Genomic DNA, 14,867 nt, shown 5'->3' with positions numbered 1-14,867 from the left:
CTCCCTCTCCACCCTCCCTCCTTTCTCTGTGAATATTGTAACTCCTTTTGTGTTGTGAGAGGACACATCCTTGTGCTTTGGAGACTGACGTCGTCTTCTGTCAGGCCGAGGAGCGTTTCTGCTCTGCAGCTAAAATGCACGATGATATCCTGTGGCCTGGGATGAGAAAGCTGCCTTCTTTTCTGCGAATGCTGTCAATGGGATCGCTTTTAGAGTTATCTCCTTCTGAAGTTACCGATCAAGCGAGAGGGAAACGTAGAAACCTCCTCTTTATTTTTCCTGCTTTTTGATTGGATGTGCTCTGTGACCTGCCTGAGCAGGAAGAGACAATCCTGCATGTGTTAGCTCAGCTCAACATGGGCTCTCTATCCAAAATGGAGGAAGCTTCTCCATCTTAATTTAACTTCTGAAATGATCTTTCTGTTTTTTTCTCCTGATGCCTGCATGCATGATGAAATGTCAGTTTAAGTGAAGCCTGCACCAGGTTTGGAACCTGCAAACATCCTCCTCCCCTCTGCATTTTGGCCTCTTCTTCTCTGATGCTCCCTCGAAATGAGATTCTGTCTGGGAATTCGTGGTGGTTGTGTTATGTCCGTAAACAAGGTCATTTGGAATAAAGGTGCACAGGCCGCCTTAGGGGGGTCCACACACACACATATACAGAGAGAGAGAGAGCGCCTGGGTTGAACTGTGAGAGGAACAAAAAAAAAAAAAAAAAACAAGAAAAAAACTGCCTTTTTTAGAACTCTGTGTCCTATTAGCTCCGACGCAGAGCAAATGTAGCGTGTTTGATTCTGCGTGATCTGCGAGAGCATGGCCTCTCCGCCGGCAGGTTGGGATAAGCGAGAGACGGACCGGCTCTGATGTTGATGAGGAGCAAACAAGCCTGTGCTTCATGACAACTGCTGCTGCTGCTGCAGAGGTCCACAGCAGACTCTCTCTGCAGTGGAGATGACGAAGACGAGGAGGAGGAGGAGATTCAAAGATGGGGAGGGAATCCTGCAGAGAGAAACCCTCGTCCTGCTTCTCCTGCGTGCTCATTATTTGCATTTTTTGGGTAATTGTTAGCGCAGCTTTTGGATGCTCTAGCTCAGCCGGGTGGGGTAGGGGGGGTGCAGAAGCAGTTCTTGATCAGCCGTGCGGAGTCTCAGACGAGAAAGCTGTGAGACTTCTGCTGATGATGTAGGTGGGCTATAAATAGGCTGTTATTTTTACCCCTGCCATTTTGGCCTCATTTCTGCTTTTCCCCTGTGTTTCCTCTGTGCCACCGCGATGATTTAGTGATGGCGATGGCGATGATGGTGAGTGATGAGTGCCTGGCTGTGCGAGCGCAACATCCTGGGAAGTTGTGGCCATAAAAAAGGGGTAAACTAGGACAGAAATGAGCCTCCTGTTTTAATCCCCCAGTGCACCATGGCCCTGCTAACTGGCTCTTACATAAGAGCCCAGAGAGTAAGAAAAAAGGAGGCAGAGACGGAGAGAGCCCGAGTGTGTGAAAGAAAGACTGCGAGTCTCTGCAGCTCGAAAAAATGAAATCCCAAACTTGCCAGGCTCGGCCTGAGGGAGCTGAACATCTTATGCAGAAAGATTTCAAATAAAGTTTGCTCTTAATTATTAAAGACAAGGCGCTCTTAAAGATGCGTCTGTAGATGTGATGAAGTTAACCGAGAGAAGGCATTGTGATTGTGTTTTTTTATTGCCATAGTGTCCCCGCAGCTCCACGGGACCACGTCCTTAATCTCAAAGCAGCAGCGATTTGAAAAATGTGTGAATTTAGAACATTTTTTTGCCCATTTCTATTAATGTTTAAAACATTTACAGGCTTTCAGGAGATGACAGTGCACACCAAACAATATACATTTCAGCACTTTGTCATACATTTTTTTCCCATGGTAGCACTTCCATTATGATTTTATAAATAGTGGAATGACGTAAAGTCTTTGATTTATCAAAATAAGCAAATCCAGACGCCACTGCTTGTTTTTTAATGGTAAACAACTGATTTTTATTATTAAATATTTATTGTCCCTGATTTATAAAACTGTATATCCTCCTGAGACCCGATCTTTGAACAGAGATGTGCAAAGGTGACCCTCATAAGCCCTCAAATGAGGACAGCGGGTTTGTTTTACAGCTTAACCCAGTAAAATGATCATCATGAAGCATTTTTCTTCACTTCACCTCTCTTATAAGGACAGTTTACCTTTCATTTATATTTGTATTAGTTCAAACTCAGTGATAAGCAGCAAGATTCATTTGTTCCCATTACAAACACTGTTTCACAAATGGTCTTCAAAGTTATATTTGAAAGACTGAATCAGACGCTTACAGAAAACATGTCCTTACAATAACATTATGTCATAAGACTGTCTCATTCATTTTAGTTTAATTAAATTAATAAACTTTTAGAATTTAACAATAAAGACAGATTTTTTTAAATAGTCTTTATTGTCATTCTGCAGTTTGTACAACTAAAAGGCAGCAGTGTTTTTCACAGCATTATATGAAAAAAGAATAAAACTGAAGAAATAAAGAATTAAAGGACAGATGAACTAATATATTGGTGGAAAGTGCAATTATAAATAAAGACAAATTATGACTGTGCGACACTGAGGGATCCTTGTTTTTGAACTCAATGTCCAACGAATGTAAAGTGTAAATGTGGCGTGACTTTTACTGGATGGCTACTCAGTGGCCTTTTTCATAGTCACGTACGAATGAATGGACCGCTAACACAATAAATCGATGATGTGACCGTAATCAGCTGTGACAAGGAAAACCCGCGGTTATGACAAACACTTCAACCTATACTGGGAATTCTCCCACAGGCTGCTATTATTATTAATGGTCGCGTGACGCCATCATGTTTTATATCAATCAGTGTGTTTGTGTGTGCGTGTGTGTGAGGTGGTTCGTCTTACACGTCTACGCTAGATTTAGCCCCCATAGTTAGATTGTGTGTCCAGTCTCTCTCAGACAGCCTCGGGGGTTTGGTGCGGCCGGGTGCCAGCCCGTCTCAGCTCTGGCCAACTTGTCATCTATAACAGGAAGTGCGTCACCCTGACTGAACCTGTTGGATATGACTGGCCTGTGCTCAGCGGCTCTTTTTTTAAGGAGCCCATTGACCAGAGGTTGAACCCTGCTTTTTTTTTTATCTCTTTATGGGATAAAAGTAAAACCAGCGTAGTGTCCAAATTCCACACTTTGTTAAGTACAATAATTACTAGCTTTAATAGTTTCCCAATCTTGTGATTAGAATAAAATATGCAGTAAATTTCATAATAAAAGCAGAAAAGAATTTCTCAATAAAAAGACATCATCAGCTCAGGATTTATGGAGGGTTGAACTGAGACTGACATATATTTAAAATCTGATTAATACATCCATTTTCTTCCTGTATTGCTTTAATGGTTAGACAACAAAGTGCATCAACACCATAGTAAAAACAACAACAGTTGCATACATAGCTGTACATCGGTGTGACAAAACTGGCCAATCCAATACTTTAGGTTTATAGTCTGGACCTGGGAAACCTGAAAACACCACAGCTGACACCCGTGTGTGTCTCTGGCATATGCAATGGCTTTTCTCTGCGTGCATTCTTTAATTAATTTAACTTTTATATAATGTAGTCTTTTTTAGTCCTGCGTTGGGGTCTGAGAGAAGAGGAAGGATGGATGCAGAAAATAAAGCACTGCATGTTAGTTGCATGGATTGACCCTGAAAGTAGAAACCAAACTTTAAAGGCAGGACAGAGCGTTGCTGTTTGGGCAGTATGCCCGATTTTTTTTTTCTTTAAAACTCTACCTGTGGCATAATCACAGAAAAATCACAATATTTATTCCTGACACCCAAAAATTCCAAATAACTCCCTCTGAGCAAGCACTTGGTAACCATGCGGCGCAAAAAGTCTGCTTTAACAAGAAGAAAACCAGACAGAACCAGGCTCCGGGAGCGCGGCCATCTGCCTCGGCCGGTTGGAATGGTTTCTCAGATTTGCCAAACAGCATCTGATTTTGAATTAATCCTGATCCCCACATTTGATGGCATTTTCCATTTGAACCTATTATTTCCGGAAGAATGGCTTTCATGTCTGGCGCTCTTCAGGTTTGCCAACATCCTGCAGGGATGTGTACATTACTCTGCGCAGTGAAGGTCAAATAAAATGAACCCAGCCTGCTCGTGGCCGCCTCCACCTGTTTCTGCGTTGAATCCTATATTTCTTTATCCCTCTCTCTGTGTGTAGGATCACTACAACCGCAGCCTGCATGATGGACCTGCGCCGCTACCCTCTAGATGAGCAAAACTGCACCCTGGAGATCGAAAGCTGTAAGTACCGTTGTCCCTGACAACCAGCTCTCACACCCACACGAAGACATCGAATTAAAGAGATCCCACGTACGCATGCAGCTCGGAAAACCGGCCTGAAAACAGTCTGCCGGCCCAGTGGCACCGAGGTAGAAAGACAGTTGATAAGACAGGATGTAAAATGCTGAGAAAGGCTGATGAGATATCAAGAGATATGCATCAAGAAGAGGAACATCACTAATGGCTCAGTGACTGATAACATCCAGCCTAATTAATTCAACTGCTACTGCAGTGGCTTCCCAAGGCGAGGAGGAGCCTGATTAGGTCCAGTATTTCAGGAGGGTGCTGATAGTGGATGTTGTGTTCAGCTTTCTCGTGAAGCCGCCTCCATGTTTGTGAAGTACAAAGACTCGGTTTCACGTGGAGTTTGTAATTGTACGTGATCTGGTGCTCTCGAGTCAGGGGAGTGAGGAAAGAGAGGAGGAACGTGAGAGAGAAAGATGAGGTCCTCTGCGTGTATTATCTGGGTCCCCTAGGAGAAGGATTATGGGGCTGGGATGTGGTGTAGGGCTCAGTCTTCCCGGGTTTGATCACACTATTGCCAGCAGCATTAAGCAGCACAAAAACGGCGCGGGTCAGAACCACCCCACCCCCCCGCTGCTCCTCTCCCATTATGCTCGCCATCTCTCTCCCCATCACTCTCTCTTTCCGTTTCTCATCTCCTTTCTTCGCACAGTCTCATCCTCTTCTTTTTTTTTCCCTCCCAGCCTTTTTATCTCTCTCTCCATCACTCATATGCTCTTTTTTTCTCTCCTCCTCTCTCAGGCAGAAATGCACACAGACACACAGACACACACACACACACACACACACACACACACACACAGCTCCAGTTTTGATCACCAGGCAGTATCTGCTCTCATATGGATTAACTGGCAACGGTTTTAACGTTGGAATCTCTTCATGCCAGAGCATGCTATTTTATTCAGACTAATGAGCCCAGAGAAGTCTCACTCCCCTTGATAAACTCAATGCATTTTTAACAGACACAAGTCTTAAAACCCCAGAAACCCCCGATACATCAGCGACTCACTGCTGTGGCTCAGGCCGCTGGTCTCACGTGCTGCACTGAACAAAAACAAAAGGAAGTATTTCTTCCCCTCTAACACAGACTAATACGACGTGTTATGCACATATAAATGCTGACATACAGTACCCATGCCCATCTTTGGCTCAGGCACTCTTCACATCAGTCTTGATAGGCCAGGTTGAGTGCAGTGATGTAATGCACTAACAGAGACAATGGTCTGGAACGAATGGAGCTACAAACTAACTGAATGTACTGGCCATAAACTGCTCCCTTCATACCGAAAAAACCCTCCCCTCTACCAAATGACTCAACACCCCGCTGATCCCCGGTCTGACGTGGCTGATAAGAACTTAACTGAGCTGGACCTCAACAGCAGCATGGTACACTAATTGGGGTAATGCTGTGACGATAACGCAGAGCTTATTTATCTGCCGGTGTGGAGTTCCAGCATCCACTGCTTTATGCTCTGCAGATGCATTCAGTATTCAGTGCCATAGTTTGCCCTGGCAAGAAAAGCTTTAATTAAAGAATAAGACTCATTTTAAACAAATATCGGGGAAATTAGTGCTTCCTCTGCACCAGAGAGCTTCTGTGTTGCACTGATGGACATGCTTCTTCATTACTGTCATCACACACTGTGAGTTTGTTTTGAGTCGATCCCACGTACTTCATCCTGCTGCTGTGAATACTCACCAGAGCACCAAATGTGTTGCAGAACCTGAACAGATGCAGAATTTACTCCTGTTTGAGTAAAATTGGCCATGAGCTACAGGACCCAGCTGTTTCAGGGGATTTCTTTTTTTTTTTTAGTCGTTTTTCAAACAAAAACAGCAAAAAAAAAAAGAAAGAAGAAAGAAAGAAAATCTGTATTTGTGTGCCATTACCTTAACTGTCAGTGATGCAAGATGTTAAAACCACCCTGGAGACAGAGTCTCTTTCTTCCACAGCAGACACATCGCAGTAGGAAAAGCACAGGTATAAATAATACACCGAATGGTGGCTGTTGAGTTTCCTGACACTGTGCATGCAGGTTCGTGCAGAAGGAAGCCATTGCTGATATTATTAGTAACACCTGAGCTTCTCCAACTATGACAAATCAAAATGTCTGCTGTGAAAAAAAAAAAGGCCTGTGGGTGAAACCGGCTGCCCGTCCGACCAATAACAACCCGACGTGACTAACTTCACCTTCAGTGTCAGCGCCATAGCAACAAAGAATTTAGTGTTAATTTTTAAAAATCAAAGTCTCGGAGTTTAATTATTCATCACATCTGAATAGGTCACTGCCTCTATTTTGAGCATGCGGCAGTCAAAGTGGAGCTTTGGAGCAGGGACACGGCCATTCCCCGGGTGAGCCCGCGACGCCGCTCCGTTGACTGTAGCGGGATAAAGTTCCGACAAGAACATGTTTCATGGTGCATATACATGCTTCACACACAGAGAGCTGAAAATGCTGAGTGTTGATTAATCTTTTATATGCAGATAGGTTCCTTTGTCTACATTCACGATGTGTGCAGCTATGTAGAAATTAGCTTCCTGCTTTAAAGTGCTGAAAAATAAACACGTTGTAAACCAGATAACTTCTTGCAGTTACACGGAAACAGGTTATGGAAACAAACCTGCAGTGAACCAGCAGCCACATTTTTAGTGAGCGTTCCTCTTTTTCTTGTCCCGGTGATGGAGCTGAGAGACTACTAATTCCTGCAAGTTTTTGAAATCACCAACAATCACCTCCTTCTTACACTCATGATTAATTTTGAGTGACAAATGGATGAATGCATGTTTATAGAGATTACGCTTACACAAAGTTTGTCAGCAAATACTCAGAGCACCGCTCAAAGATTTCTGAGGGCTGTAGGTGTTTCTGTTATCTTCCCTGCTGTTTATAACCTAAAATTTTAAAATGTGACAAGCCCCTAATGCAAAGATAGCCTCTGCAGCAGTGGCTGGCTAAATGGAGGATCTTAAATGTGTGTTAGTTTAATGATCCTCACCCTAACCCCAACCATAGAGATTTGTTTCTGCAGTGAGTGCCGCAGGACTTTTTTCTGGCTTGTGGCACTTAAAGTCAAATTGCAACACCTCCTTAAATTTTAAACACTTTAAATACTTTAAACCAAAAGTGATTTCATATTTTTAGAGTCCTAAAATGGCACCTTTATTCTATTTTTCAAGAAAGCATAAAATATGTTGTTAAATTTCCTGTTATTTAAAGTTCCTAATCATCTTATGACCCCTCAGATGTAATTGGAGTTGGTGACGGCTGCTGTGGATATTGCCGAGCATTAAGTATAGTTAAGGGCAAAGACAGACAAAACCGCAGACACCGACTTTTAACATTGCAGCACTTTGCTGTGATGTATTATAGAGCATTAATGGATGGTGATAATGTTTCTCTAAGTGTCCTGGCTTTTTTCCCCTGCAGATGGGTACACCACAGACGATATTGAGTTTTACTGGCGAGGTGGAGACGGCGCAGTGTCCGGCGTGGACAGGATAGAGCTGCCTCAGTTCTCGATCGTCGACTACAAACTCATCTCTAAGAACGTCGTCTTCTCCACAGGTGTGCAGAAGCTTCACTGGGTTTTGCAGGTTTTAATTAGCATAAGCTGCTGCATTAACAATTTTTTGGCCTTTTTGTTAAACATAAAATCAACAGTCAGTATTAGAGAGAGAGAGTGTATGTGACAGGCTCTCTTGCGTCAAGGAAAATGTACTTGGTGTCACTGAGGAAACTCTATTTCTATCCCACTTCCTCTGCTCCTTTGCCTCCTTCAGGTTCCTACCCCCGCCTGTCCCTCAGCTTTAAACTGAAGAGGAACATTGGTTACTTCATCCTGCAGACATACATGCCTTCCATCCTGATTACCATCCTCTCCTGGGTCTCCTTCTGGATCAACTACGATGCATCGGCTGCCAGAGTGGCCCTGGGTAGGATCGGCTCGCTTCTGCTCAGCGCTGACCCTCAGAAATAACCCAGAGCCAAATGATAGCAGAGCATGAAAAGAGCCATTTAACGTACATTATAATGCTCAGGATTTCTGCATTATTGTGTCTGTGCCGAGCCTGATGTTTTCCCTGTATTTTCTCAGCATTTACTTTTTTTCCTCATTAGCTCTAAGCACAGTGAGTGATAGCAGTGTGTGATAGGCTGCCTGGCTAAATGTCTGTTGTTCAGAGATGACTATATGCATGAGTCATGCAGAGCGAGAGGCACTGCAGCTCGACCTTGAAGTGTGCTGTCTTTCTCTCATCCTGTCTGTCTTTTGGAGCCTCTCGCTGGCCGGAGATCGCAGCTTATCAGAGCCCGAGCGCAGCTGTATTTGTTTAAATGCACCGTGCACGTTGGAGCTCACGCTCTCACGCCAATGTCAAACTAGCACGTCGGTAGCTTTTCCGTTTTGCGCGTCTCTTTCTTGTCACACACCGTTTGTTTTTTCGGAGGTGGGGACGGCTGGCAGGTCAGAGTCCCAGACGGTGCGTTTAGAGGGTAACGTGATTTAAAGATGTCTCCCCCCCCACTCTGCTCTCAGCGTCCTAACCAAAAGAGAACAAGTGCAGCCAATGGGGAGACGAGGCTCCGTGCTACTGTGACAGTGCTGGCTGCCGGGTTATTTATAATACGTGTGAATCTGACCAAATGCAGATTGTGCAGGCAGATGACTAATGTATCAAACACAATGTGTACATGTCAGGAAAGCAGGTGAATCGTGCTGTGACTAACAGCAGATGTTTACAGTGGCAATGTGGCCCTTTTTTTTAAAGCCTACAGTTTGTTCCATCATTTGGTTGCACGACGGGATGTAAGCTATCGCAGTCTCAGGTGGTTTCGTGGGATCTTTTTTCATCCATATGGACTCACATCCTCTCAACTTTGACTGCTTGCGTTCATTAAACACTATATAATGTACAGCATAAGAGCAAATGCACATGTTCCCAAGCATGTATACTTTGAAGATGAGCACCTGAGCTCAGTTAGTTTGATGCTGGGGCAAATTCCAGCGAAGCGAGAAAGACATCTGTGTTCACTCATTATGCACTGCCTCTATAGTAGATCCTCAGTTGTAAGCAGCTTATATAAAATGCAGAGTTGTGGCATCAGATGCAGAAAAATGTGCACAGTTTTTTGTCTAAAACCAGTGGAATAAAATGGCAGACAGTAGCTATAGTGCACCATAGCCTGCACAGGGAATGACTCACCTATAGACTTGGGCAGAGCGGTGCTTTGGGCCAAACGCTAACATCAGCATGTTAAGCTCTGCATGCTAATGTGACCACACTGATGACTAACATCAAATTTAAAGGGTTCATCGTGGTAGTATTAGTATTAAGGTGTTAAATAATCAGGCCCCATCTTATCTTAAAGACCTGATAGTATTGTATCACCCAAATAGAGCACTTTGCTCTCGTACTGCTGGTTTACTTGTGGTTTCTAGAGTATTTAAAAGTAGAATGGGAGAAAGGCCGTCAGCTTTCAGGCCCCTCTTCTGTGTAATCAGCTCCCAGTTTGGATTTGTGAGACAGACACTATCTCTGTTTTTAAGATTAGGCTTAAAACTTTCCTTTTTTGATAAACATATAGTTAGTGCTGGATCAGGTGACCCTGAATCCTCCCTTAGTTACGCTGCAGTAGGTCTAGGCTGCTTTGGGCTTCCCATGATGCACTTTGTTTCTTGCCTTGCTCTCTCATTATACATTTATAAACCACTCTGCATGTTATCATTAGTTATTATTAATCTCTGGCTCTCTTCCACAGTGTGTTTTTTGTCCTGTCTCCCTCCCCCCAACCGGTCACGGCAGATGGCCGCCCCTCCCTGAGCCTGGTGCTACTGGAGGTTTCTTCCTGTTAAAAGGGAGTTTTTCCTTCCCACTGTCACCAAAGTGCTTGCTCATAGGGGGTAGTTCAATTCAATTCAATTCAATTCAATTTTATTTACCGTATATAGCGCCAAATCACAACAAAAGTCGCCTCAAGGTGCTGTTGGGGTTTTCTCTGTATTATTGTAGGGTCTTTACCTTACAATATAAAGCACCTTGAGGCGACTCATAAATACATAAATAAAACCGAATTTTTAAAAAAAGTATTAGCATCGTAAACGCATGCTGCAGCTCCAGATCAGTTCTCGAGGTATTTGCTCTTAAAGCTTTAAAGAAATTCACTCTAGACAGAAATGTGGTTGAATCACAAAAGTGATTATGATTAGAAAAGTTGAATATCGCGACTAAACTTCACTAACACCTGACACAAAACACCAGATGCGGGGCTCTTGTCTCTGAAACTGTGACTCCGCTGATCTCCAGGGATCACCACGGTGCTGACCATGACCACCATCAACACCCACTTGCGAGAGACGCTCCCCAAGATCCCCTACGTGAAGGCTATTGACATGTACCTGATGGGGTGCTTTGTCTTTGTCTTCCTGGCCCTGCTGGAGTACGCCTTCGTCAACTACATCTTCTTCGGCCAGGGCCCCCAGCGACAGAAGAAGGCGGCCGAGAAAGCAGCCACCGCCAATAACGAGAAGCTGAGACCCGACCCCAACAAGGTACGTGCGCGAGCCGAGCTCCTCCAAAGGTATCCGTGTTGTCAGTTAATGTGCGTGTTTGTTTCTGTGCGAGAAAATTACCTCTTCTCCTTTCAAGGTCAATGTGATGCTGTGATCAATGCTTGATGTCCTTTACCAGCACTCTTTACTCCTGCTCTAGCTCTCCATTTCTCACTGGTTTAGCCCTGTGTATCAACTTTATTACTCAGCTAGGATCTGAAAGAGTGAATGCAGAAGCAATGACTGGCTTATACTTTATCTCCATATTTCTGTGTCTCCCAAAGGGCAAGGCGCCTCGGAAAAATCACTGGCTGTGGTGCCAAAGCCTTCTCTTTAAATTTTATTCAGCTGCTAAAGTTAGCAAGAACAACGGCAGCATAAGAAAAGAGAAATCAAACACCCTTTCCTTCTGAGTGTGGCAAGCTACGATTTCCCCCTAAGTAACAGTGCTGATTTTGTATGCTTGCAGTGGCTGGTGGGAAATGTAGTTCAGAGAGATGATGCTCTGTATGCCAGAATGAAACAGAGGGAAATTGACGCATATGACTCGATGTGGGATCCCATCTTTGTGGACGATGCCGCATTAGGACTAGGCGAGCAAAGAAATAAGGTACTGGAGGTTTTGAAAGTCAAAACTAACAATGTCATCAATCTGAATCAATCCAGATCAGAGGAAAATGCTGTAGTTTTTTGTGCATTTCTTTGATTTTTTATAGATTTTTTAAGGCAACCTTGATCATCACTCCCACCATTGTGTTTTTTTCCCTCTCTTGGTTTGCTCTTCATGCATTTTCCTGACAAACATGGCTTAGCAGTTTGATTTCTGCAGGCATTAATTTAATCTTAACTTGGGCTGTACATCTGAATTAATGGGAAATGAGAACAAGAGAAATGAAAACATCAGTAGCTCCTCTTAAGATAATATCATCTAGACCGAAATACTGTATCTCTAAGGTGACTGATTAATCTCTTGAAACTAAGTGAAGCAATTGAAAAGAAAACAAAAGCAAAGAAAAAAAAAGCATCTCCAGATAAGAGAAAGAAATCATTTGCAGTTTGATGAAAAGCTCCAACTAAGTGGCTTCGCTTTAAACCCCCTCAAAAAAAAATCAACAAAATGCATCAGGCTGACATTTACAGCAGGACGGGATTGGATTATTGGGATGTTTTTCCTCAGAAGTCAGGCTATGGATGAAGAAATGTTGATCCGAATTCACTTCCCACAACGTCTTTCCTGACCTGCCCTGAACCTTTTAGCCTCTCCTCCATCTTTGCAAAGTCCTTTACAGTTTCTCTCAACCTTCTCCTGTCACATTTTCCTTTTCCTTTGCTTTTCTCTTTTCTGTTTTTGTTCAGTTTGTCTTGTGAATCGACAGAATTTTAACCACACGCTGGTTGAAATTCTGACATGGCAATGAAGGTTTCTCCATGAGAATTAAGTTTGTGGAGTGCGTTGTGCTTTTCCAGGAGTGTTATCTCATAGTCTTGTGGTTGTATTGTCACTCAGATAACGACGACAGATGATCAATGATTTATTTAGAGCTTTTTTTAAAGTGCTTAAAATCTTTTCTTCACTGTAAGTAACACGATTTTTGACTCATTTGCATTACCCATTCTAGCACCCCATCAGTGTTTTTACACAGTAAACTGCATAATTATCATTACAACTTCAATTATAATTTTGCTAGACGTAGACTGAAGGCTCCAAAATTTCCTCCCTGGCAGTAACTTCTCATGGCTCCGCCTGTTTTGTTTTGTTTTGTTTTTTTTGCACCTTCACACAGATGACCCCCGACGACAACATCCTCTTCAGCACCCTGGAGATGAAGAATGAGATGGGCGGCGCCGGGGATCTGTCCCGGGGCCTAGGAGCGCCCGGAGACCCCCGCAACACCATGCTGGCCTATGATAGCTCGACGCTGCAGTACCGCAGGGCAGCCATGGCACGCCAGAACTATGGCCACAGCGCCTTGGAGCGCCACGCCCAGAAGAAGTCGCGCCTACGGAGACGGGCTTCCCAGCTCAAGGTGAACATCCCAGACCTGTCTGACGTGAACTCTATTGACAAGTGGTCCAGGATGATCTTCCCCACTGTCTTCTCCTTCTTCAACGTGGTCTACTGGCTTTACTACGTCCATTAAACCGAGCCGCGGCAGGCATGTAAAGAAAGAGGGAAGAAGGGGAGGAGGGAAAAAATGAGAGGAGATGAGAGAGAGGATGTGTGTGAGAGAGAGAATGTGAGATGAACAGTGCACCGACTTTTTTTAGGTGGTTCGTTTTAGAGAAAATACGGAGATACAAAAGACTTTTAGACGGACTGCAGCAGCACCCAACACTTCAGTCGGCAGTGACTCTTTTAGGATTTGGGAAACACCTTCAAATCGACTGACAAGCTCTTGAAAAAAGAAGAGAGAGTTTTAAAAAGACAGAAACGGTGCCTGTTCCAGAATTTCAATATATCACTAATATTTGTCATTCGTAGCTTACTCTCTGTGGATCAAATATTTATGCTTGTGTTTGCATATACTTTTAAGGATTTCTTTTGTTTAGTATCTATTTACTTCGTAGCCGAGCTGTCTGCATCCAGGAAAGCTTTATAAATGATTTTAAAGGAGTCATCCTTGGATAGTCTATTTTCCTATAATTATTGTATATCAAAAACATCCTTTAAAAGCATGCTTATGTTTGATTTCATTTGCATCTCAGTCACGATGATGATGATGATGATGATGATGATGGAGTGCAAAGCATTTTCAGTTGTGCTAGTAGAGGTTGTCCTGTCAGCTAACGTTTGCAGCTTTGGCTTAGCACAGCTCACCTGGGTGGATTGTTTTGAACGTCGCTGGATGGGAACAGGTGGACAGCAGGGGGCGTGCTCTTCTCTGGTCGTCTATGTGGGGCTTTCGTGGTGGCAACGCTCAACAGGAAAAGCTTGCTGTGTGCCGAAAGAAGAGTGGACACTGAAGCTTCAGCCAAGTTTCTGTTTTCGCTTTTGCTGATGGAATCGAATCCATTTCACCACGCGTGTTTATTTCTTCTTCTTTTCTTTTTCTCTTTTGTTTTGTTTGACTTAACTTGACTCCCTAAACTTTCCGCCATCACGCAAGGAGCTCGAGAGGCTTGGAACGGCTTCAACGCAACCAAGGCTGCTGTGGGGACTTTGAGCTGAGTTTCATTGCAACCAGACTTGCTGCATAAATATGGCAATCCACAATCCATCATTATCAGTAGAATTGAATGATAGAAGTATGATGCGTTCCATTGTGCTTATAGGTTTCTGTTTTGAAAAAAATGTAGATAAACATAAAGTCATATTTAAAGAAAAAGAGATGATTCATTTTTATAAACCAGTACTCACATTATTGTGTAAATATTACGGATTTATTCTATTTAAATGGGTCTTCGTTGTTGTTTTTGCAGTTGAATTACAGATCAAATGTTCCATTCAGTCGAGAAAATAAAAAGATAACGAAAAAAGAAAAGAGCAATTTAACCGAGGATAAAAAAAAAGAAAAAAAAAGAAAACACAATTCACAACTTTGCTGACTCTGTACCTTTTGGGATTTTCTCTCTTTTTTTCTTTTTAATGGACTCTTAAAAGCATCTACTTGCTGAAACTAAAGCACTTCCAGACACCAGTGACTTTTGGGTCAATGTTTTGCTCTCCGGAAACGACTTAACAAGGACCCCACTATCCAGGCATTGAAGTCAGGCATATTTTGTACAAAGTTTCTGTAAATTCCAATTGTAATATTTCATAATGACTGTAAATATCTTGTGTAATGATTGTCAGCAATTATGAAGATGTATCTAAATTCAATTAAAACTCAATTCAGTCTATCACTTCAACAACAGAGTACATGGGTGGCAGTTTTATGTGTCCTGCATGAATGAGAGCCTGATTACTGACTGTCTGAGCTGCATGG

The 14,867-nt window shown here is 43.1% G+C and overlaps 1 protein-coding gene across 2 annotated transcripts in view; it reads left to right on the top strand.

The window, feature by feature from the left end:
• The window catches only part of gabrb2a (gamma-aminobutyric acid type A receptor subunit beta2a), a 32,891-nt gene extending 18,098 nt beyond the window's left edge, over window positions 1–14,793 (top strand). The window contains exons 5-10 of one of the 2 annotated variants that reach the window (XM_019367280.2): window positions 4,247–4,329; window positions 7,821–7,958; window positions 8,174–8,326; window positions 10,697–10,941; window positions 11,411–11,551; window positions 12,726–14,793. In XM_019367280.2, coding sequence (XP_019222825.1) covers window positions 4,247–4,329; window positions 7,821–7,958; window positions 8,174–8,326; window positions 10,697–10,941; window positions 11,411–11,551; window positions 12,726–13,082 — 1,117 coding nt within the window. In that variant the 3' untranslated portion in view covers window positions 13,083–14,793. The remainder of the gene's footprint in view (window positions 1–4,246; window positions 4,330–7,820; window positions 7,959–8,173; window positions 8,327–10,696; window positions 10,942–11,410; window positions 11,552–12,725) is intronic. The other variant, XM_019367283.2, reaches the window with a different exon arrangement.
• Window positions 14,794–14,867: the final 74 nt, after the last annotated feature.

The sequence above is a fragment of the Oreochromis niloticus genome, linkage group LG2 (genome assembly GCF_001858045.2).
Source record: "Oreochromis niloticus isolate F11D_XX linkage group LG2, O_niloticus_UMD_NMBU, whole genome shotgun sequence".
Classification (NCBI taxonomy): Eukaryota; Metazoa; Chordata; class Actinopteri; order Cichliformes; family Cichlidae; genus Oreochromis; species Oreochromis niloticus.
The sequence above is the reverse complement of the archived record's forward strand: the minus strand, read 5'-3'. Positions and strand labels throughout refer to the sequence as shown.